At 34.5% G+C, this 26,218-nt stretch overlaps 1 protein-coding gene across 2 annotated transcripts in view; it reads right to left on the bottom strand.

The window, feature by feature from the left end:
• CDK13 (cyclin dependent kinase 13) overlaps positions 1-26,218 on the bottom strand; it is a 121,609-nt gene that overhangs the window by 21,150 nt on the left and 74,241 nt on the right. For both annotated transcript variants that reach the window (XM_077119469.1, XM_077119473.1), the window contains exons 6-9: positions 19,103-19,292; positions 17,800-17,856; positions 4,546-4,647; positions 4,371-4,448 (exon numbers count right to left, since the gene is read on the bottom strand). In XM_077119469.1, the coding sequence (XP_076975584.1) occupies positions 4,371-4,448; positions 4,546-4,647; positions 17,800-17,856; positions 19,103-19,292 (427 nt within the window). The remainder of the gene's footprint in view (positions 1-4,370; positions 4,449-4,545; positions 4,648-17,799; positions 17,857-19,102; positions 19,293-26,218) is intronic.

Genomic DNA, 26,218 nt, shown 5'->3' on the forward strand with positions numbered 1-26,218 from the left:
ACCTGATGCTATTTATTGATTTGTGTGTTTGGTCTGCCTTTTGTAACTAGAATGTAGAAAACAGGGGCTTCTCCCCCTATTGTATCCTTACTGCCAGGCACACAGCCAGCAATCAATGAATGTTATTCAATTAATCCATCTAATTTGAAATGTCTTCTTTATTATGTTCTAAGGTTCTTTATTATGTTCTATAAATGTGTTCTATTTCTGTCTTTTCCATTTAATTCCACTGATTTAGTCTACGTATTCTGTGCCAGTACAAAATGGCTTTAATTATTAGAACTGTGTTTTAATATATGTTACACCAAGTTTTCCTTTTTCAAAAGATTTTCCTGGTTATTTTGATGTTTATCTGCCCAGTTAAATATTAAAATCAAACATCAAGTTTCAAAAAAATTCTTCTGAAATTCTCACTAGGACTTAGAGAATTAAGATAAACTGCCATTAAAAAAAAAAGCCAAGAAAAAGACATACCTCTCTAACATTCTTTATATTTTTAAGTAGGGCATTATCAATTAATGTATGGTGGTGGTTTTGTTAAAGATATCTTTCCCCCGTTATATTATCTAACTGGTTGCTAATGGTATATATTTGAAAGCTATTGCTTTGATAGATATATATGTATACAAAGTTTATTGCACATTCACACACACATTTTCACACCGGTCATTTTGCCAAGATTTTTATTTTGAAGTCTTTCATTAAGTTATTCATATGTTACATATATGCAGTGTTATCATGTACAAATTACGGCAATACTGCCTCCACCTTCCCACTATTTATACCTCTTACTGTTTCACTTTTCTAATACTACTAGTTAATTGGCTTGTACTTTTAGAACATCAAATAACGATTCTAGAAGACAACATTTTCTCATTCTAGCTTTACTGGTTCTAATATTTTATCACTAAATATCAACCTGGCTGTTAGTATATGATAAACATTTTTTATCACGTTAAAACAACACCCTCAACACTTATTGAGGAAATGCCTATTTACCACTTATAAAAATATTACTTTATTTCTATTAAAATGATTAATTGTAATAATAGATTTCCTAGTACTGAAATCTTTGTAATCTTGGAATGTACCTTATTTGATTCTAATAATGAAAGGTGGGTAATATTTGCTAACATTTCTTTTGGAATAGTTGGATTACTATCCCACAGATATTTTTAATACTATCCTTGACAAGTACTGGTTATCTGTGTTTGACTTTGTAGAGTTTCACTTCCTATGAAGTATGGAGTAACAGTTAAAAGTTTAAAATGAGATAAAACTGTCCAGCTTAAAATCTAATTTGCCACTGGCTATAGTTGCAGGATCCTGCACAAATTACTTCATCTCTCTAAGGTTCAGTTTTCTTAGCTATAAAAAGAAGACGTAGGGGGTGGTGCGACAGTGGCTCAGCAAGCAGAATTCTCGCCTGCCATGCAAGAGACCCAGGTTCAATTCCAGTGCCTGTCCATGCAAAAAAAAACAAACGTAGGGCTGATATAAAGTTTAACAGATAATTCAGATGAAACTTTTAGAAAAATGCTGACATCCTGTAAAAACTAAATAAATATTTACTATCATTAATATAAGCCCTTATATCTAGAACAATCAGCAACTAATCAGTAGCTAATATTCAGTACAATATCTGGTTAACTGAAAAAAAATGGGCGAAAGAGGGAATCACTAAAAAAAAGATACACGGATATATAATGTAAAAACTTCATTTTGACTGAAAAATTTTAAATGTACAGTTTTAAATATTCTGACATTAGGGCCAAGGGCTTCTCTTTTAACAAAAAATTCACTGAATGAAAATCTACATTATTTTTCTTGCATAAACCATACCCACATAATCAAGGATTTTTAGTTTGGTTTCTTAAAATAAAACTACAAGTTAAAACACTTTCAGCAATATTTAATTAAGCTACATAATTATAATAATAAAAAGTTTGCATAAAAATGTGGAAACCACCACCCACTGGTCATCACATTCTTCAAGGTGGGATAAATAACATAGTTGCACCAGGGGGTGGTGGCTGCCTACTAGCTGCAATAATTCAGTTTGCCATGTCATCAAGTCAATATTTGGAGACAGAAGGGGAGAGCATCAATTAATTCAGTAAGTCTGTTCAAAGCAAGATCGGATAAGAAATGTCCTACTACATTACTCTTATGTTCTTGAATAGTTTAAAGAATATGAAAATTTCCAATCTTTTGCAAAGATTTGCAAAATTTATCTATAAAAAATGTTGGGGCCTGGTTCTTTTGAGAAATGCTCTGATGGCATTATTTCGTCCCTTTGTGTTTTCTAATGTGTTCTAGGATCAGTTTTGGTGAGTTAAGTGGTCTCATAATTATTTTGATTTTCTTTATATCTGCAGTCAATCCTCATCATATAATCTCCATCTATTTTAATTTATTTATATTCTCTTATTATTAAGGTGAACCAGTAGATTAATTTATATTGCACGTGGGTGAACAAAGCCAAGACCAGCTCTTGTATTTATGTGCAAATTCAATACTTTTCAGTATTGTAAATCATTTAATTGCTTTTATTCCCTGGGTTTTTTTCTGTTGTTTTTTCTAGCTTATCCATTGAATGCTTAATCAATTCACTTTTTTCTCTTTTTTTAAAATTTATTATTTTTTACTTTATTTCATTTTTTTCTTTTTGTTTTAATCGATTTACTTTTATAATCTTATTTAATAGAGAAATTAAGGCTGTGGATTTTTTCCAAAGCACAGGTTAGCCCATGGATTTTCACATAAACATCACTATTTTTTAATCCAGATATTCTAAAGTTTGACTCTTATTTAACCTAAGAATTATTTTTAACATATTTAAGCTTTGTAGATGACTGAGGGTTTGTTTCCATTTTATATTAATTTCCAGTTTTACTCCATCTTGATCAGAAAATATAGTCTGTACTACTGCAATGTTTTACAGTTTACTCTCATTTCCTTTTTCTACTAATATATAATCAGCTTTTATAAATGTCCAATTACATTGAAAGGTATATTTTTTGCTTTCAGGAATATCTATTAGCTCCTCTGTATCCCTGCTTACTTGTCTGTTAACAATAAAAGAAAGACAAGGTAAAAGTTTTCTAGTATTATGTTTCTCCTACTCTCCTACTCTCTCTAACGTCTTTAAAAGTTCTATTACAGGGAAGGCTAGACCCCCTCTCCACCAAGTCAGTAACATAACTGGTTCTATACTTTCATTTTAGGGTGAGGCAACTAGCTGGTTTGGAATAAAAGCGCTGCTAGTCTCTGACCTGGATATTTCTGAACTTAGCCAAGTTATCCCTAGAGAAATAGTGGGCTCCAATTGGGTTACTCATCTTTCCTCACAGCACCTACAGACTCCTAACCACCCAAAAGGGCAACATTAAAGTTTTGGGGGGAATTTTGCCCGCCCTCTAACTGTAATGGTCTCACAAAAGGGAAACACTTTTCAATTCTCAGGAAGGTTATCTTTTAGTTTAATTACAATTCACTTTCTCTGGATAATAATTTTCATAATCTGTAATATGAAGTTGGGCTCTTTCTCTAGTGACCACTTGTGGCTTTATGTTCATTTGGGAAAGTAAAATTCTGTTAATCTGTGCCTCATATGAACATCTTTCCTAAAAATCTTCATCTATTATTTTGAAACATTCATGGAATACTTATAAATTGCAAACATATTATTATATATGAACGAAGAAAGCTTTTTGTTCAAAAGAAATTCATCTATAAATATGGGATTAAGAGAAAGGTGATTAATATTTATGAATAGTTCTTATGAGACAGATTTTATGAAAGACTCCAAAATGATGAAGACCTATTATAGCTGGTAGATGCGTATATTTTAGTGTGTATACACACATACACACACATATAGATACATATAAACATACATGTGCATGCATTAAAAATAAATTACTTCTTTACAATATCCCTAAACATTAATACTTCCTTTCTGCCATACATTAAAAAAATACAGGGTGCACAGCTGGTTCAGTGGTAAAAAGCTCGCCTTCCACACGAGAGACCTGGGTTCAATTCCTGGACCATGCACCACCACACCATGTCCCATCCCACCCCACCCACCCCCCAAAAATATATATATATATCTACCATTTGTTCTCTCTTCCTTCAAAATCACCCTTCCTTTTTAGTCTTATCTGTTGGGTCTCAAGTCCTTCTATTTAATCACACAAAAATCTAGGGGCTTTAACAAATATCTAAAGTGCCAACTTCTAGTTTCTCCTCCAATTAGCAATCATTAACCTTCATGCTGTTCTCCTGAAAAGACAAGCTTGAAAGTTTAAAAAATTTCCATAGAGTATGATCTCTCCCCACCCCAGGGTTATAAATCATGAGCTTACCTTATTAATTCTAGCTGTGCAAGTTCTTGATTTGCTTGAAATATAGGTTTTTTAGTGAAGAGTTCTCCAAGAATACATCTAATGAAAAAAATACCCACCATTACCAAATGATATGATTTTTACTTCACTACCAAAAGTTTCAAGTAAAATAAATCAGTCAATAAGCCTATCTTACCCACAGCTCCATACATCAATAGCTGGTGTATATCGTTCTTCTCCCAACAGCAGTTCAGGTGGCCGGTACCATAAAGTGATGACCTTGTTAGTATATGGCCGACTAAAAAACACAGAAAGCACTCTTTAGAGTTAGTATCTGTCAGAATAAGAGAAATTCTCTTAGGAAATATTATTTTGACTGATCAAAGCAATCCTACAATCCTAACTAAAGCAACTTTCATCTATCTACTGATATAACAGACATGCTATACCATCTAATATGAGCTTATAAAATGCATCTGAGAACAGCTTGAACTGAAAATTTCCCTTAAATATAAAGTAGCTGACTGATTTTTAACATAATTCGATCAAAGAAAGATCTTTATTATCAATTCAACTATTCAAAATTATTTTTCCTTTCCATAATTTTAAAAGGCATTAACTGATTTAAAGGGAGTTGACTAATTTTAAGCAAATCTAGCAAAGTATTAATGAGTGACAAGACATAGTTTAAAGTGGAACCACCTAACATAAGCTTTCAGATAGGCCTATCTCTTGGCAATATTTAAGTGATTTCAACCACTCTGGTTATGTGAAGGAAGACTATAGAAGATGAGGCATGTCTGCAAAGAACAAGTGGCTGTAAGTAGGTACTCTATCAGATGACTTCTTTGTTACCTTCTAACAAAGACAGATACATACCACTATCTCTTTATTTGCCATAACCAGAAGAGATTATCTAGTAGGTTATATTGCTTTGATCATCATAGTATAAAGCGTTTGTCCTCAGAGAATGGGCATGTTCTAGCTGATTCACATAAATGAAGATGATTCTGAAGAAGTGAGAGGTGATCTGGGGTTAGGGAATATTACATGTCTTTATATCACAGATGCCAGGATGGTCCTGTATATTTTAGATTAATTCTAAACCTCTCTTTTTTTCCAGAGATCCTCCAAATCATGAGGATTCAAAGACCATACATAGGAAATTCCATGGGAAGGCTGTTTTCCAAGCACACTTGAGGTTGGCTTAGATCTGAATCAGTTGGGGGAAGAAAGAAAAGGAGTATATAATTTACAAAGCCATTCTCTCTAGGTATTCACCTTGCCAACTATAGATCTGAAGTTCCAGGCAGCATAAGACCTCAGCAATTGCCTCATCAGGTCAAATTTCTCCAAATAATTCAACCATTCATACTCTAAGCCATCATTCTGGTCATCAGAACATTCCTACAGACAGGACCACAGTAATAGTGTTTCCAAGGCTAGGAAAGTGGCCTAGGTATAAGTTGTGAAAATAAAGAGGACAGTCTAAGATGTATACTTTTGATATCAAATTAAGAGTAGATTTTTTTTAATTATTTTATTTTTCGGGGTGATCTCTGTTTACTGACATCACTTATCTTCACATACTGAGGAAGTCAATCTCTAGCTACTCTAAGGTAGACAATCATTCTTTTAAAATGTTCACCTCTCTATGCCTTAACTCCTTTTAAATTTGGAATTCCTTCCTTATTTTTGTCCATTAAAATCTTGTACCTCTTTCAAAATATAATGAAAGACCTACCTCCAGAAAGTCTAAAATTTATAATTTTTACTTCCACATTCTTAAATTCTTATCATTCTTCCCAGAGTCAAAAGACTCAGATCATTCTTTATGATGATCCCACACACAAAGCCTAGCACAATGCTGGGCACGAGGCAGGCCCCTTAAGGTGTGTAGCCCTGAAACTTAAGGTGACACGCATGAATTAGCTGGGCAGGGGAACGAAGTTTTTGAAATTTATGATGACTAGCTTTTCAAAAACATTTCACAGCCTATCATCATATGAAATCTATGGTCATGTCACCAAAATGCAACTAGATATCTACAGTCCCAAGAAAATGTCTAAATTAATATATTATCCACAAATAGAAACAAACATTTAAAAAATATAAAAGCATATTGAATTATGTAAAGAAATCACACAAATTCAGGTTATTAATTTTATTGAAAAAGGAACATTTAAACAAAATATTGTTGTGTTAAGCAACATTTAAACATAGTCATCTTTAACAGTTAAAACTAGACTAGTTTGATTTTTATTAGCTATCTTGTCAATTTAGAAGTGAAAATATTTAGCACATTTTCAAAAATGATTAAACACAAAACTAGATGAAGCACTACTGGCTATATAGCCCAAAGAATTCAAAGCAGGGAGTCGAACAGATATTTGCACACTGATGTTCAGAGCGGCATCATCCACAACTGCCAAAAGACGGAAGCGACCAAAGAACGAATAAGCAAAATGTGATATATACATACACTGTAATACTATTCAACCATAAAAAGGAATGATGTCCTGATACATGTGACAACATGAATGAACCTTGAAGATATCGTGATAAGCGAAAGAAGAAACAAAAGGACAAATATTTCATGATCTGTTTTGAAACAATTAGAATAAGTAAACTCATGGAGTCTGAATCTAGAATACACTTTATCAAGAGATGAGCATGGGAGCTGGGGGGGGACAGGCAATAGGGAGTTGAGGTTTAAAAATACAGAGTTCCTATTTGTTAAAATGGAAATATTTTGGTGATGGGTGGTGGTGATGGTAGCACAACATTGTGAATGTAATTAACAGCACTGAAATATATATCTGGATGTGGTTTAAAGGGGAAAATGTTAGATTGCATTTATGGTAATATAATAAAAATTTTTTTTAATCTGTGGAACTACACTATACAAAGAGTAAACCCTAAATTAAACCATGGACTTTAATTAATAATACAATTATAAAAATGTGCTATCATAAATTGTAATGAACGTTCCACACCAATGCAATGTGTTGGTGGTAGGGGGGTATATGGAAAAACAGTGTTTTATTCATGATTGTTTTGTAAGCCCACAACTTCTCTAATTAAAAAAAAAACCTAGAGGAAGTATCCTAAATGTACAGCAAACGTATGTAATATATGTTAATTAATAGCTTTTCTAAATATTTCCAAATGTTTATTTCTATCAGAAGAGAAAGAATAACTGGGTAAAGACTGAAAAAAATTCACCTGTTAAAAGGTGACCCAGAAAGCTCCATTTTTAAAAAACACTAATATCTCAAAATTGTTAAAATTCTATAATCTGTGAAGTGAATAAATATTCCAACAGATATGAACTTTTTATGAGACAAAATCCCACCCTGATTTTTTTTTAAATTCAATGAACTATCAACGGAGTAGAGATAAAAAACTTTCTGTCTGTTCACTGATAGATTCCAGAACTTGGCCCCCAGACAATTCCAAGAATTCCAGAGAATGGAATTGAGTAAAGGTTATGTCTTTCCCTATCATGGGGGCTGACAAGCAGCACGGGATCCCCAATACATCAAGCACTGCCATAGACCTTGCAGGCTGATATGCAAGGTCTATCTACCTATGAAAAAGATAATCCAGATATCCAGAGCCAGATCCTAGACCCTTGAAGTATTTAGGGTTAGGAGTTCTGGGTAAAAAATTCCAGTTAAAATTTATAAGCCAGAGTTGCTGCCTTTGTTAAAGATCATTTTATGAAATGAAAAAAGAATCTTATAAAAGAAAATACCTAAATTAGCTCTAAAGTGCTTCATTTTTCTGACATCACATTATACGTTGGATTTAATATTTCTTTTAAACATACTGTTTTAACATAGTGTTTTAGAGAAAAATATTTTAATTTATAAACATCCACAAACAAATTATAGTCATAAAAAATCTTTTTATTTCCTTTATTTCCTAAATTTTTACTGAATGCCTATTGTAGCTAAGGTTTCATCACAAGATACTTGTGATGAAAAACACATCAGAGTTATGAAAAAATAGTATTTAAAAGTTAAATTCTGAAATACAATTCTGATTATATGCACATTAGTAAATCAAAAGGTTAAAAATGTGCTGAACTCAGTTAACTAAATACATAATATGTACAAAATGTCATGTCACCTTCATAACCTACTGCAGAAACATCTAGCAAACCTACAAAAGAAACCTGGGAACTATTTTTAACATCTACTCAGCTTCTGAGGTAAAAAATTCAGAAGTCCTCTTTCCCTCACATTTCACACCTAAGTTATCAACAACTTCTGTCAGCTTTATATCAAAACAGATCTCAAATCCACTTTTCACCATTTCAACAGCTACTTCCCTAGTCAAAACCACTATTATGTTTTCATTGGTAATACTTTAACAACCTCCTGACTCTATTCCTAACACTTCCTTCCCTATTTCTCCACAAATAATTTATTTTAAGCACAAAACCAGATTATAACATTTACTTGCTTAAAATCGTCCAATTATTTTCAATTACAACTAAATAAAATATAAATGCCTTACCTCAGTCAGTAAGACCCTATGCCCAGGGTCTCAACACCTATTATACTGGGAAACTTTTTGACCCTCTGACTTTCCAAGTCTGCCCAAGGCTTTGTTCTTGCTGAGTTTCTCCTTCTTAGAATGTTCTTATTCTAGGTTTTCATTAGTTTCTCTCCCTTTCTCATCACTCAAGTCTTAGTTCAAATTTATTTCCAAAAAGAGGCATAACCTAACTATCCTAGCTAAAATTACCTGACCAGCCACACCCCACACACCAGGACCCACAGTCATCATCTATTTTATTTAACTTGTACCACACAGTATTTTAAATTCTTCCCCCACCCCATAGGTTTACTATGTAACTTCCTTCATCACAATGTAAATAAGCCCAGAGACTCAGTCTGTCTTTTACGGCTATATCTCTAATATCTGGCCAATATGTGGTTCAGTACCTAGCATACAGCAAGCACTTACTAATACTTTTAAACAGTAAATATAATCTTTTTTTTAAGCCCCTTTTCCCTTTCCTTTTTGTTTTCACTTCACTTGTCTTCCTTTTGATACCTTCCAAGAAAAATAATTTTTAAATTCCCATATCATCCTGTATCATCACACTGCTACAGAGAAATAAAAGTACTTTGTTGCAGCCATCTGACAATCATTTGCCTATTCTTATATACATGATAATTTAAGTCCTATAAAGCACCTGTATCTCAACATTTTCAATAGTAAATTCATTATATTTTACTGCAAAGATGCTTTTCTTTCTATTTCCTATCTCAGCAGAGCATCAGAGCATCATCATTTTTGGCAAAGACCGTTAGCTGTTCTCTAAAACTATACTTACTCCTCCTTTCTTCTATGGGAGCTGCCAAGCTACATTACATTTCCCATCCTCACTTCAGTTAGGTGTGGCCACATGACCAAGTTTTCTCCAGTGAAACATGAACTTAGGGGATAAGTGCCATTTCTAAGGCCTGGCTCATAACACCATGCCCTCTTATTTTCTCATTTCTGGCTGAAAGAGATGGTGGCGATTAGAATGCCATGTACAGAAGATGGCAGATATTCTAGTATGGTTCCCTGAATGACTATATGAAGCAGTCAACACTTGAACTGATGATTTATTTGTTAAATATTTTTAATTCTGCACCAAAGTAAGCAACCATCACTCCAGACTATAAAATGAGACTATATATTCACTTCTTATTCTTTAAGTCACCAATTTTTGAGATTTCTTTATTATAACAGTTCGACTTATCTTAACTAAAAAACTATTTACCCAGCTACTGAAACAAAATCCTTATAACAGGGGTGGAGGCAGAGATGTGCCTCACAACACATATTCAATCACTAAGTTCTAATGATTCCACATCCTTATAGCTGTAATTAATCTCCATCTTTTCAATATCTATGCCCATTCTAGCTCTCTGATTGTCCTTGCTTCCAGACTTAACAAGGCTCATCCACTTTTGAAAACAGAGTAAGAGTGCTACTGTAAAATACAAATGTGAATGTGTTACACCCTTAATACACAGTACTGCCTTCTAGAGAATATCCACACAATGCTGTGTTAAGATTATTTATGATTTGGTTCTTGTTTCAAGACCCTGAGGGGGCCAAGATGCCATTTTCTTTGTTGGGATCTTTGAAACGATGCATTTCACTCATATAGTTTCTACTTATTTTTCAGAATGCAATTCATATACTACTTCTTCCAGGAAGCCTTCCCTGACTACTCCTACCCCCCCCATTAGCTGTCCCTAAAACATTTTCTCTTGCCATATTTTAAGTAATATAGGATAACACATCCTATTCTAATTTTCTGTTTGTCTATTATTTCCTAGAGATAGTACAGCCCTGTTAGGCAGATATATGGTCTTTTTTTTTCTTATAATTTTTAATCCTCAGTAACTAGTATAATGCCTAACACATGGCATCAAATTGTTAATCATTTAATATTGTGTTCTACATTCAACATTATCACATTAATAGCTGAGTTAAAGTCTAAACAGTAAGCCTAAACAATCTATAACTGTATCTACGGTTTGATTAGATTTTAGTGAGCTAAAGCAAGCAATAATGACAATATAGTAAAAAAGTAAGACAAAAAGTGGAGAAAGGAGAAAAGCATGGATAATCAAACTTTGAATAACACATGTTATTAGAAAGGTACAGAAATATTTACAATGGCACTCCACTAGAAACACTACCTATTATTGCATTAAGAACTCAAATAGTTTAATGTTGCTATTTTGGGGATGAGGGAGGAATGGGAGTAGAGAAGAATGGCAGCAGATAAGGTGGCAATGGGGTTGGGGGAAAGACCCGAGGCAGAAAATCCAACAAAGTTGCATTTACAATGGTCTATATGAGAGATAAAGTTATACATGTGAGGTGGCTGGATACCTTTAATTAAAATAGGGAATAAAGGAAAAGGAGCAGATACTTTTCCAGAAAAGGGGAGGGAAAGGCTTTGTAACAATATGTTTAATTTAAGACACCCATATCACCTAAGTGGAAATGTTCGATAAACCAACAGGTTTGATGATCAGAAAAAAAAGCAAGGATTAAAATTTAGATTTGGAAGTCTTCAGCATTTAAGACAGGGAGGAGACTACCCTCACAGGTAGAGAATTAGAATTGGATTGTCTGCCTTTCTTACTTTATATATGCTCAAAAAGTAGTTTACTCCATTAGGGCCAAAGGAAATAAAATTTAATCTTGACTTATACAATTAACCCAGAAATCTTAATGATATTTCCATTCTTACAGCTTTCTCCCCTCCAGACTGACAGCATTCTGCCAGATCAGAAACAATCCAACACTGTGGGTGTATTCAATATTTTAGAGCATATAAAACACAAAAGTATAAAATATGGTTCCTGTCTTTAAAGCGATTATAATCTAGCTAGAGGGAAAAAGGACTCAAGTAACAATGATCAGAGTTAAAGAAACAATTTCAATCCTTAATATAACTTCACCTAGCACTTGGACTAGTAGCAAATATTATTACTCTCTTCATATCCAATCAATAGTTTTGGGAAAAAATTATTTAATTTTGCTTTTAATTGTAGTTTTCTAAAAAGCCACTAGATGGCAAAACTGCTTTACAGAAAAGTTCATTTTTGGAGGATAGTGTTAGTGAACCACAGTACCTAGTTCTTCTTAACACTGTAAGACCCCTTTCATTTCCTTTTCTTTCTATTGGATCATAACAGAAACGAAGGCAGCTTTTGGTTATCAAGAAACTTTTATTTTGATCACAGTAATTTTTATAACTATAAGATATTTCTTTTTCTGTACTATAAAAGTAAGGATTTTAGAGATGATTTATTCTACATCCCTCATTAAAACTGAAAATAATGAGGCCCAGAGAGATTTAGTGACTTGTCCAAAATCTTGAAGTTTATTTATGTGGCTGAGAAGTTAAGCCTACCTATAGTAATGCCTAAGAGTTACTTTCACAAGACCTCTTATGTTCTCAGGTATGGGCTCTCTTTCTCTCTAAGCCCAACACTGCCAAGTAAAATCATTACTCTGCCCCCTAATGTGGGACATGACATCCAGGGATGAAAGTCTCCCTGGCAACATGGGATATGACTTCCAGGGATGAGACTTATCCTGGCACTGTGGGATCGACAACGCCCTCCTGACCAAAAGGAAGAAAAGAAGTATAACAAGTAAAGCTATCAGTGGCTGAGAGAGCTCAAATAGAGTCAAGAGGCTATTCTGGAGGCTACTCTTACACAAGCTTCAGCTAGATATTGCTATTTATCACAGTTTGCCAAACCCCAACCAAAACCATTCCTGCCAATCCTAAAGAACATCTAGGGCTCTATCTGAGATTCTGCAAAGGTTCCATGCACCATGGTTACTTTCTAGAAACCTACAACCTCCAGATAGGTTCCTAGGCAAGATAAGTCCTGAAACACAGAGGGGCCTAGCTTTCCAGAATATCAACTAGTTTCATCCCCCATCCCATATTATCAACAGCCTTTTCCAACATGAAAAAAGTTAAGAGTGGGCATGACCGAAATACTCCTATAGATTGGGAGAAAGATCAAAGCAGAAGGTGGAGTTATAACAGAGAAGATAGAATTTAATAAATGAGTATGACTGCTGAATCACTATATTGATATTTCTTCTAGTCTCCAGTAGGAAAGTGTTAGGAACACTTCCTAGGAAAGTGTTAGGAAAAACTAAAATAGTGGAACTCTAACCCATATTAAACCCGGAAATCTGTTGTATAACTAGCTGTTGCAGTGTGCTTTGAAATGTACTGCTTTTTTTGTATACATTTTACTTTTTACAATAAAAAATGTTTTAAAAAATCAGAACATTATACTATAATTTACTGGAGCCATATATGTACTTTAAAGGCATTCCATTAAATTAAGCCTACTTGTCCAACAGATTTTAAAGAAACTCCACTAGAATCCAACATTCCATTTTAAAAAAGAAATCAATAGGAAAATGGTGTTTGATATATAGAATTTCGCTTTAAAGTCAGTTTTATCTAACATATCTATTCTGGATATGAACTATTTTCATAAAAATAATCTGTCAGTTGGAAAATGGTAATTAGCTGTTGTCCATCTCCACTGAAACCTAATAAGAAAGGAATTTATGTTCAAGCATTACAGACATATACTTGTATTAAGGATGGATGCTGTAATGACAGTGAAAGCTCAATTAACCAGCTAAGCAGATAGAATCCTCAATTAAACAGAATGTCCCCCAAAAGAAATTTAGTCATTCAAAAATTATTTTTAAAATTTTAATTTCAAACTTAAAAAAAAATAGCCCTTTCTTAAATAAAAATGTTGGAGGTATAGTAGGTAAAGCAAATAAAAGCAGAATAGCTTTGGCTGAAGTAGGTAAAGAGGAACATTCATCCAATTCCTTACAGTTTTCTGAGGGGTTACATGGATCTAAAATGCACCATTTGAAAACCTCTACTTTAGAATCCTAAATAATAAGGATACATTTCAGAAATGATGTTAAGGGCATTGCAGGATTCAAAATGAAGTAAATTTTACTTGATTTATTTTGTAAATGAAAAATTTTCACTTTGAAAAATTCAAACAAAACGGGGTTTGGGTGGCAGAGAGAGATCAAATAGAGTTGAGAGGCTACTCTGGAGGTTGCTCTTACACAAGCTTCAGTTAGACCTTGCTACCTATCATAACCTGCCAAAACTCAACCAGGATCATTCAAGCTAATCCTAAAGAACACTCAGGGCAATATGTAAGATTCAACAAAAGTTCCATACATTAGGGTAACTTTCCAGAAACCTACAACCTACAGGTGGGTCCCTGGTCCAGATAAGTTCTGAAACCTAGAGGGCCCAGCCTCTCCAAAACATCAGATAGTTCCATCTTCCTACCCCATATTAGTGACAGACCCTTCCAATATGAAAAATTTAGAATGGCCATAGCCCAAACACCCCCAAAGAGAGGGATGGAAAGATCAAAGGTGACGGTGGAGTTATACAGTGAAGACAGGAGTTAAGAAATGAATATGAATGCTGAATTATTAAACATATCTCTTGGATGGGCCACAGTGGCTCAAAAGAGGCAGAGTTCTCGCCTGCCATGCTGGAGACACGGGTTTGATTTCCGGTGCCTGCCCATGTGAAAAAAAAAATTGATTATCTCTTTCAATCACCAGTATCTTAGAGCAGCTAGAAGTAAAAACCTAAAATTGTGGAATTGTAACCCTTGTCAAACTCTGAAACATGTTTTACAACTAATTGTGGTGCTGTGCTTTGAAATTTATTGCTTTTTTTGTATATATGTTATTTTTCACACACAAAAAAATGAATGGAAATAAGTCAATTGTGATGGTAAAAAAAAAATTAAGCCTTCTATCCACCTATATTCTGGAGCAGCTAGAAGAAAAAAATCTGAAAGGATCATATGGCAGCCCATGACAAACTATGGGATCAGTCCTGTAGCTACTCGTTGAAGAGTGCTTTGAAGACTATTGCTTTTTATTTCTTTGCTTTGCATATATGTTATACTATACAATTAAAAAAAATTTTTAAGGGGGTTTTATTTCCTCAGCTCATCAGAATCTGACACTAATTTAAGTAACAAGATTCAATGAAAGCCACACCTATTGCTAAGAATTCCAATTAACTGATGTTTCATTATAATAAATTATGGTGACATTACAGAAATTACAGAATGGCAGTACTTGAAGAATTTTAGAATTTAAAATATTTGCAAAGTCCCCTTGGGAGAATGCGGAGAATGGGGGAAATATTCAATTTCCCTATTTGGAGAATTTCTGATATTCTCACAAGCAGTGGAAACAACAAATCAATACCCCAAGCCCTCGATCTTGGGGTTCACACCTATGAAACTTATTCCTGAGAAGGATAGGCTAAGCCTACTTAAAACTAGGCTTACAAGTCACTCCCAGAAAACCTCTTTTGTTGCTCAAATGTGGCCTCTCTAAGCTGACAGAGCAAGTCAACTCACTGCCCTCCCCACCACTGACATGGGTCATGATAACTCCAGAGGTATACATCTCCCTGGCAATGTGGGATAGAAATCCCGAGATGAGCCAGGACCCAGCATCAAGGAAGCCTCTTGACCAAAAAGGGGAAGACAGAAATGACAAGAAATAAAGTTTCAGAGCCTGAAAGATTTCAGAGTCGAGAGGTTATTCTGGAGGTTATTCTTATGCATTAGACAGATATCCCTTTTTTAGTTTATGGTGTACTGGAGTGGCTAGAGGGAAGTACTCAAAACCGCAGAGCTATGTTCTAGTAGTCTTGTTTCTTGAAGATACTATATAATGATATAGAGCTTTTACAATGTGACTGTGTGATTGTGAAAACCTTGTTGTCTGATGATCCTTTTATCTGTACAGACAGATGAGTAAAAAACAAGGATAAAAGGGATAGAAAAAAATAGGGGAAACAGGCTAAAATACATTGGGTAGATGGAAATATGAGTAGTCAATGAGCAGGAGGGGTAAGGAAAGGGTATGCTATGTATGAGTTGTTTTTCTTTTTATTTCTTTTTCTGAATTGATGCAAATGTTCTAAGAAATGATCATGGTGACGAATATACAACTATGTGATGAATTTATGAGTTACTGATTATATACCAAGAATGGAATGATCATACGGTAAGAATGTTTGTGTTTGTTATGTTTAAAGAAAATTTAAAAATTAAAAAAAAAACATGGAGAAAAAAATTAATAATGGTGGGACAAAGGTTAAAATAAATTGGACAGATGAAATACTAGTTGTCAAGAGAAGGAGAGGAAAAGGGTATGGTATATATGGTTTTTTCTTTTTTCTCTTTTATTTCTTTTTTCTGGGGTGATGTAAATGTTCAAAACAAAGTGATCATGGTGATGAATACACAACTATGTGATGATACTGTGAGACACTGACTGAATACCATGTATGAAATGTTTGTATGTTAAGTTTTATCAATAAAAATATTTTAAAAAGGAGCCAAATGGGACACACACTCCAATTATAGCCAGAGAAAATCTACTCTGCTCTGTCTTACATGCTGAACTGCCTCACAATAATCTGTAAACATAAAGAGTTGAAAAAAAAAAAAACTGTAGCTATAACAGAAAACCTAAGTCTAAAATAATAATCTTTAAAAAGTTTGCAAAAAAAAGTTTAATTCAGAACACATGGGTAAGAAAGACTTTGTCTATATTTTAGAACAGCACCTATTCTTTGAGACCAAAGGAAGAAAGGTTTATTTTGTCCAGAACCTAAATTTTCGGTAGCACATAATCTAACTCAATCTGTTTAGATGGCTCATTTGAACAATTTAAAACTGCATTTTAAAAGAATTCTATTTGACTCTAAGAGTTAAAAAATTATTTTTAAGTTGCGATAATAATATACTTTTGTAATTAAAACAGTCAATCCCTGGAAAACAGAAGGTGCTGGAGAGGATGTGGAGAAATAGGAACACTTGTTCACTATTGGTGGTGATGTAAAATTGCGCAAGTCACTGTGGAAGACAGTTTGGCAGTTTCTCAGCAAATTAACTATAAAATTATTGTATGAATCAACAATCCTACTTCTAGATAAATACCCAAAGGAACTGAAAGCTGGGACTTGAACAGATACGTATGTACTGGCATTATTCACAATAGCCAAAAAGTGGAAGTAACCCAAGTGTCCATCAATCAATGAATGGATAAACTAAATGTGGTACATACATACCACAGAATATTATTCGGCCCTAGAAACAAATGAAGTTCTGACACACGGATAACCTTGAAGACATCATGTTGAGGCAAATAAGCCAGACACAAAACGACAAATACTGTATTATCGCACCGATTTGAAATAATTAGAATAAACAAATTCACAAACACAGAAGCTAGAAGGATACCAGGGGGCAAAGCAGGGTATGGAATGGGGAGTTAATGCTTAATTGATACAGTTTTTAAGTGGGGAGCTGGAAAACATCTGGTAATGACAGCATAACATTGTGCATGAAATTAACACCAATGAATTATGTATTTGAGTGTGATTAAAAGGGAAGAAACTTTAGGTTGTATATATAATTAGAAAAAAAATTTTTTTAAACAATGGACTATACAACATAAACAGTGAACCCTAATATAAACTATGGACTACAGTCAACAGTATAATTATAAGAATATTATGTCAACTGTAACAGTGAACTGCAGCACATGAATGCAAAGTTTATTTAATAATAGGGGTTGTGTGGGGGGGCTATATGAAAACTATTTTTCTGTGAACTTACAACTTCTCTTAAAAAAGTAAATTTAAAAAACTAGTCAACTCAATATAGCACAAATATCATTATTACAAATAAACCATGAAAATTAAATTTCCTTTTTATGAAAAAATACTTTGATAAGACATTCTTAATAGAGCTTTTAAAACTCGACTCTAATGCCTAAAATATTCATTTGAAATTACTCTTACCTTTCTTCTGAGCTATACAATCGAGCAAGTCCAAAATCTGCAAGTTTTATCTGCCCTCTGGTAAAAGTAAGACAAAATGCACAAAAGATATTAGTCTACTCTGAATTGATCATACATATTCATATTCTATTTCTACAATATAAACTTTAAATCTGATCACATTCAAGTGCCATCAAGGGAAAGGCAGTAGTAGATAAATTCACAAAAAAATAAGATAAAACATTAGTATTTTGCTTCAGATAATTTCAGTTACTGTTCTGTACTATTAAAATAGTGCTAGAAGTAAAAACCTAAAACTGTGGACCTGGAACCCGTACCAAGCTCTGAAATCTGTTCTAGAGCTAATTGTTAAAATGCATTTTGAAATTTATCAGTTCTTTTATATATATGTTATTTTTCACAAAAAAGGGGACAAAAGTCTATTGTGATGATAAATGCAGGGCTAAATGATGATACTGTGAACTATTGATTGTACACTTTGGGTGACTACACGGTATATGAACATATACATCAATAAAAATAATTTTAAAATAGTGCCATCATTACACTAGTACTGTTATTACTACTATTTGATAATAGCACCAGTATAATTGTCAACGAAGACTATTCAGTCATTATTTTAAAACTACACATTGACTAAAATATAAAAATGAGTCAATTTCTACTAATACATAAAAATAAGACTAATTACTTGTTCAAGTAAGCAATACTTAAGAAACTCATCACATCATTTTAAATTTATGTTTAATTTTCCACTACTTGTGGGAGCTACATACATAGAACAGTTTTTATTTGTTAAAATAAGTGAGAACAAAGTAGGGCTCACTAAAACAAACAGTATCCAGATATAATACAAGTATCAGAGTTCAAATTAGTGAAACATTTAATATGAACTTTAAATATACGTTTATGTGTATATATACACACATACATACATAGGTATACTGGCTGTAAAAAAAGCTCATTTTATAATTGTGATGATTGTTTTGAAAAAAATATGTAAAAATCTACTCTTAATCTAAAGATGAAATCATATTAATAGAAGATTCATGCATCCACCTGGAAGAATATAAAATTAAAGTTAATTAAATATTCTTTAATGTACATTACAAATTACTATTGGAACCTAATTCGACCAAAGCACATCTGACATAACTTCAAAGGTAATTCAAGTTACAACACTGATTATGTTAAAATAGTAAGAAGCAATCAAGCAAGCTAAATTTTGTATCGTTTTAAAAGATTCAAGCTACACATTACATAACACACATTTAAAACATATACATCAAGCTCATATCCATACCTATTATTTAGAAGAATATTTGAACACTTAATATCTCTATGCAAAAAGTTCTTCTTATGACAATAATCCAGACCTTCCATGAGCTGTCTCATAAATGACTTTATATGGTTTTCATTAAAGTGGACTAAGCCTGATTCCAGCAGTCCCATCAGATCATGGTCCATATATTCAAACACCAGATAAAATGCACCTATGAATGAGAATAATTAATACATTAAAGATTTTCATTCTTGCCACTTTTCTATAGATACTAAATTTTTTATTTAAAATGTTGGGGGAAAGTGAATGCTGAGAATGAAGTGCTTCTTTCTCACTTAACACTCATCATTCTTTCTGAACTTAGTATCAATGAATGAATCTCAAGGAAACATTTAACTCAATTTTCTTCTGCTAAAACATTATATATAAAATCAATCCTACTGATTTCCACACTACAGTTTCTGGGTATGATTAATGTAAAAGAAATTCTTAAATGTTTTAGATATCAAACAAATTTTTTTTCACTGGGATCTGAATAAAATTCGAGTTCAAGAAGGAAAATTTAAATCATTAAAAGAACTACTTTAAGTTAGAGTCTGAAACAAATGGACTTTAGGTGACTTTTATTATGTCTTTGATAAATATATAATTTAATTCTATTTAAAACACTTGCAGAGCATTTGAAAGCAAAAACTTTACAGATACATTTTATAAAATCAACTTAATCGTGCTACCACAATGGCACATAGCACACACACAAATACAAACTATTCAGTTTTACTTATATTACTGAAAGACATTTAAAAATCCTGAATGAAACAGGTAAATTAAATATAAAGGTATATAGAAGTCGCAATCAAGTAGTGTTAATTTAGCAATTTAAGAATGGAAAATCTAATAAAACTCATTGCATCAACCTATCAAGGGAAAATAACTCTAACATTATGCCAAAAGAGGGATGTAAAGAAAATTTACTATCAGATCCTATTATAAAAATAACAATGCAGGGGACTTCCAGAGAAGATGGCAGCTTAGTAAGACGCGCGGATCTTAGTTCCTCCTCCAGAACAGCTACTAGGGGAGTAGAAACAATACAGAACAGCTCCCGGAGCCACGACAGAGATCAAAAAGACAGCGTACCCCATTCCGGAACGGCTGACTGGCTGAGAGAACCGGCTCCGGTGAGATCGCCGAGGGGCGCGGGCTTTCCCGGGTGGGGCGGCAAGCGGCCGGAGTTCCTCCCTTCCTCCTTCCCGGGCCAGCTGGCAGAATTGGGCAGACAGTCCCCTCAAGCCGCGCTGGCTGGCGCCCCCACCACACGCGGCCCCCCGGACCAACTGAGAGAATTGGATCGGAAATCCCCAGGCCACGGAGAACGGTGATCAGGGGGGTCCCTTTCAAACATGTAACTCCCCGGCCCGGCTGGGAATGGTGCACTTTCCCGGGCCGCGGCGGCTGGCTCCCTCCTGCCACGCTTGGCGCCCCGGGATGACTAGGAAATTCGGACGGGTGCTCTCACAGGCTGCGGCAGCCGGCGACCCTCCCCGCATTCGGATCCCCGGGCCGGCTGGCACTCTTCCAAGCCGCTTCAGCTGGCAAACCTCCCCCACGGCGAGAGTTTTCCAAAGTTAAAGGACCCACAGCACCTTTTACTAGTGGGACCCGCAAACAAACGTGTGCCACGAGCGCCACCTACTGGGCAGGATAAGAAAAACAGAACCCAGAGATTTCTCAGAAAAATCTTTCAACCTGTTGGGTCCAACACCCAGGGAAATCTGACTAAATGCCCAGACGCCAGCAGAAGATAACGGATCACGCTCAGATAATTGAAAATATGGCCCAGTCAAAGGAACAAACCAATAGTTCAAATGAGATACAGGAGCTGAGACAACTAATGCTGAATATATGAACAGAAATGGAAAACCTCTTCAAAAACGAAATCAATAAATTGAGGGAGGACATGAAGAAGACATGGGCGGAACAAAAAGAAGAAATAGAAAAACTGAAAAAACAAATCACAGAACTTATGCAAGTGAAGGATAAAGTAGAAAAGATGGAAAAAACAATGGATACCTACAATGATAGATTTAAAGAGACAGAAGATAGAATTAGTGATTTGGAGGATGGAACATCTGAATTCCAAAAAAGAAACAGAAACTATAGGGAAAAGAATGGAAAAATTTGAACACGGCATCAGGGAACTCAAGGACAATATGAACCGCACAAATATACGTATTGTGGGTGTCCCAGAAGGAGAAGAGAAGGGAAAAGGAGGAGAAAAACCAATGGAAGAAATTATCACTGAAAATTTCCCAACTCTTATGAAAGACCTAAAATCACACATCCAAGAAGTGCAGCGCACCCCAAAGAGATTAGACCCAAACAGGCGTTCTCCAAGACACTTACTAGTTAGAATGTCAGAGGTCAAAGAGAAAGAGAGGATCTTGAAAGCAGCAAGAGAAAAACAATCCATCACATACAAGGGAAACCCAATAAGATTATCTGTAGATTTCTCAGCAGAAACCATGGAAGCTAGAAGACAGTGGGATGATATATTTAAATTACTAAAAGAGAAAAACTGCAAACCAAGACTACTATATCCAGCAAAATTGTCCTTCAAAAATGAGGGAGAAATTAAAACATTCTCAGACAAAAAGTCACTGAGAGAATTTGTGACCATGAGACCAGCTCTGCAAGAAATACTAAAGGGAGCATTAGAGTCAGATACGAAAAGACAGAAGAGAGAGGTATGGAGAAGAGTGTAGAAAGAAGGAAAGTCAGATATGATATATATAATACAAAAGGCAAAATGTTAGAGGAACATATTATCAAAACAGTAATAACACTAAATGTTAATGGACTGAATTCCCCAATCAAAAGACATAGACTGGCAGAATGGATTTAAAAAAAGGATCCTTCCATATGCTGTCTACAGGAAACACATCTTAGACCCAAAGATAAACGTAGGCTGAAAGTGAAAGGTTGGGAAAAGATATTTCATGCAAATAACAACCAGAAAAGAGCAGGAGTGGCTATACTAATATCCAACAAATTAGACTTCAAATGTAAAACAGTTAAAAGAGACAAAGAAGGACACTATATACTAATAAAAGGAACAATTAAACAAGAAGACATAACAATCATAAATATTTATGCACCGAACCAGAATGCCCCAAAATACGTGAGGAATACACTGCAAACACTGAAAAGGGAAATAGACACATATACCATAATAGTGGGAGACTTCAATTCACCACTCTCATCAATGGACAGAACATCTAGACAGAGGATCAATAAAGAAATAGAGAATCTGAATATTACTATAAAGGAGCTAGACTTAACAGACATTTATAGGACATTACATCCCACAACAGCAGGATACACCTTTTTCTCAAGTGCTCATGGATCATTCTCAAAGATAGACCATATGCTGGGTCACAAAGCAAGTCTTAACAAATTTAAAAAGATTGAAATCATACACAACACTTTCTCGGATCATAAAGGAATGAAGTTGGAAATCAATAATAGGCGGGGTGCCAGAAAATTCACAAATACGTGGAGGCTCAACAACAAACTCCTAAACAACGAGTGGGTCAAAGAAGAAATTGCTAGAGAAATTAGCAAATACCTCGAGGCGAATGAAAATGAAAACACAACATATCAAAACTTATGGGATGCAGCAAAGGCAGTGCTAAGAGGGAAATTTATTGCCCTAAATGCCTATATCAGAAAAGAAGAAAAGGCAAAAATTCAGGAATTAACTATCCATTCGGAAGAACTGGAGAAAGAACAGCAAACTAATCCCAAAGCAAGCAAAAGGAAAGAAATAACAAAGATTAGAGTAGAAATAAATGAAATTGAAAACATGAAAACAATAGAGAAAATCAATAAGGCCAGAAGTTGGTTCTATGAGAAAGTCAATAAGATTGATGGGTCCTTAGCAAGATTAACAAAAAGAAGAAGAGAGAGGATGCAAATAAATAAGATCAGAAATGGAAGAGGAGACATAACTACTGACCTCACAGAAATAAAGGAGGTAATAACAAGATACTATGAACAACTTTACGCTAATAAATACAACAATTTAGAGGAAATGGACGGGTTCCTGGAAAGACATGAACAACCAACTTTGACTCAAGAAGAAATAGATGACCTCAACAAACCAATCACAAGTAAAGAAATTGAATCAGTCATTCAAAAGCTTCCTAAAAAGAAAAGTCCAGGACTAGACGGCTTCACATGTGAATTCTATCAAACATTCCAGAAAGAATTAGTACCAACTCTCCTCAAATGCTTCAAAAAAATCGAAGAGGAAGGGAAAACTACCTAATTCATTCTATGAAGCCAACATCACCCTCATACCAAAACCAGGCAAAGATAGTACAAAAAAAGAAAACTACAGACCAATCTCTCTAATGAATATAGATGCAAAAATCCTCAACAAAATTCTAGCAAATCGTATCCAGCAACACATTAAAAGAATTATACATCATGACCAAGTAGGATTCATCCCAGGTATGCAAGGATGGTTCAACATAAGAAAATCAATTAATGTAATACACCATATCAACAAATCAAAGCAGAAAAATCACATGATCATCTCAATTGATGCAGAGAAGGCATTTGACAAGATTCAACATCCTTTCCTGTTGAAAACACTTCAAAGGATAGGAATACAAGGGAATTTCCTTAAAATGATAGAGGGAATATATGAAAAACCCACAGCTAATATCATCCTCGATGGGGAAAAATTGAAAACTTTCCCCCTAAGATCAGGAACAAGACAACGATGTCCACTATCACCACTATTATTCAACATTGTGTTGGAGGTTCTAGCCAGAGCAATTAGACAAGAAAAAGAAATACGAGGCATCAAAATAGGAAAGGAAGAAGTAAAACTATCACTGTTTGCAGACGATATGATACTACACGTCGAAAACCCGGAAAAATCCACAACAAAACTACTAGAGCTAATAAATGAGTACAGCAAAGTAGCAGGTTACAAGATCAACATTCAAAAATCTGCAGCATTTCTATACACTAGCAATGAACAAGCGATGGGGAAATCAAGGAACGAGTCTCATTTACAATTGCAACTAAAAGAATAAAATACCTAGGAATAAATTTAACTAAAGAGACAAAAAATCTATATAAAGAAAACTACAAAAAACTGCTAAAAGAAATCACAGAAGACCTAAATAGATGGAAGGGCATACCGTGTTCATGGATTGGAAGACTAAATATAGTTAAGATGTCAATCCTACCTAAATTGATTTACAGATTCAATGCAATACCAATCAAGATCCCAACAACTTATTTTTCAGAAATAGAAAAACCAATAAGCAAATTTATCTGGAAGGGCAGGGTGCCCCGAATTGCTAAAAACATCTTGAGGAAAAAAAACGAAGCTGGAGGTCTCGCGCTGCCTGACTTTAAGGCATATTATGAAGCCACAGTGGTCAAAACAGCATGGTATTGGCATAAAGATAGATATATCGACCAATGGAATCGAATAGAGTGCTCAGATATAGACCCTCTCATCTATGGACATTTGATCTTTGATAAGGCAGTCAAGCCAACTCACCTGGGACAGAACAGTCTCTTCAATAAATGGTGCCTAGAGAACTGAGATATCCATATGCAAAAGAATGAAAGAAGACCCATATCTCACACCCTACACAAAAGTCAACTCAAAATGGATCAAAGATCTAAACATTAGGTCTAAGACCATAAAACAGTTAGAGGAAAATGTAGGGAGATATCTTATGAATCTTACAATTGGAGGCAGTTTTATGGACCTTAAACCTAAAGCAAGAGCACTGAAGAAGAAAATAAATAAAAGGGAACTCCTCAAAATTAAACACTTTTGTGCATCAAAGAACTTCATCAAGAAAGTAGAAAGACAGCCTACACAATGGGAATCAATATTTGGAAACGACATATCAGATAAAGGTCTAGTATCCAGAATTTATAATGAGATTGTTCAACTCAACAAGAAAAAGACAGCCACCCAATTACAAAATGGGAAAAAGACTTGAATAGACACCTCTCAGAGGAGGAAATACAAATGGCCAAAAGGCACATGAAGAGATGCTCAATGTCCCTGGCCATTAGAGAAATGCAAATCAAAACCACAATGAGATATCATCTCACACCCACCAGAATGGCCATTATCAACAAAACAGAAAATGACAAGTGCTGGAGAGGATGCGGAGAAAGAGGCACACTTATCCACTGTTGGTGGGAATGTCAAATGGTGCAACCACTGTGGAGGGCAGTTTGGCGGTTCCTCAAAAAGCTGAATATAGAATTGCCATACGACCCAGCAATACCATTGCTGGGAATCTACTCAAAGGAATTAAGGGCAAAAACTCAAACGGACATTTGCACACCAATGTTTATAGCAGCATTATTTACAATTGCAAAGAGATGGAAACAGCCAAAATGTCCATCAACAGACGAGTGGCTAAACAAACTGTGGTATATACATACAATGGAATATTATGCAGCTTTAAGGCAGGATAAACTTATGAAGCATGTAATAACATGGACGGACCTAGAGAACATTATGCTGAGTGAGTCTAGCCAAAAACTAAAAGACAAATACTGTATGGTCCCAATGATGTGAATCGACACTCGAGAATAAACTTGGAATATGTCATTGGTAACAGAGTTCAGCAGGAGTTAGAAACAGGGTAAGATAATGGGTAATTGGAGCTGATGGGATACAGACTGTGCAATAGGACTAGATACAAAAACTCAAAAATGGACAGCACAGTAATACCTAATTGTAAAGTAATCATGTTAAAACAGTGAATGAAGCTGCATCCGAGCTATAGGTTTTTGTCTTGTTTTGTTTTGTTTTGTTCTTACTATTATTACTTTTAGTTTTTTTCTCTATATTAACATTCTATATCTTTTTCGGTTATGTTGCTAGTTCTTCTAAATCGATGCAAATGTACTAAGAAACGATGATCATGCATCTATGTGATGATGTTAAGAATTACTGATTGCATATGTAGAATGGCATGATTTCTAAAAAAAAAAAAAAAAAATGGACAGCACAATACTACCTAAGTGTAATGTAATTATGTTAAAACACTGAATGAAGCTGCATCTGAGCTATAGTTTTTTTTT

This window comes from Tamandua tetradactyla, chromosome 1 (assembly GCF_023851605.1).
Source record: "Tamandua tetradactyla isolate mTamTet1 chromosome 1, mTamTet1.pri, whole genome shotgun sequence".
Classification (NCBI taxonomy): Eukaryota; Metazoa; Chordata; class Mammalia; order Pilosa; family Myrmecophagidae; genus Tamandua; species Tamandua tetradactyla.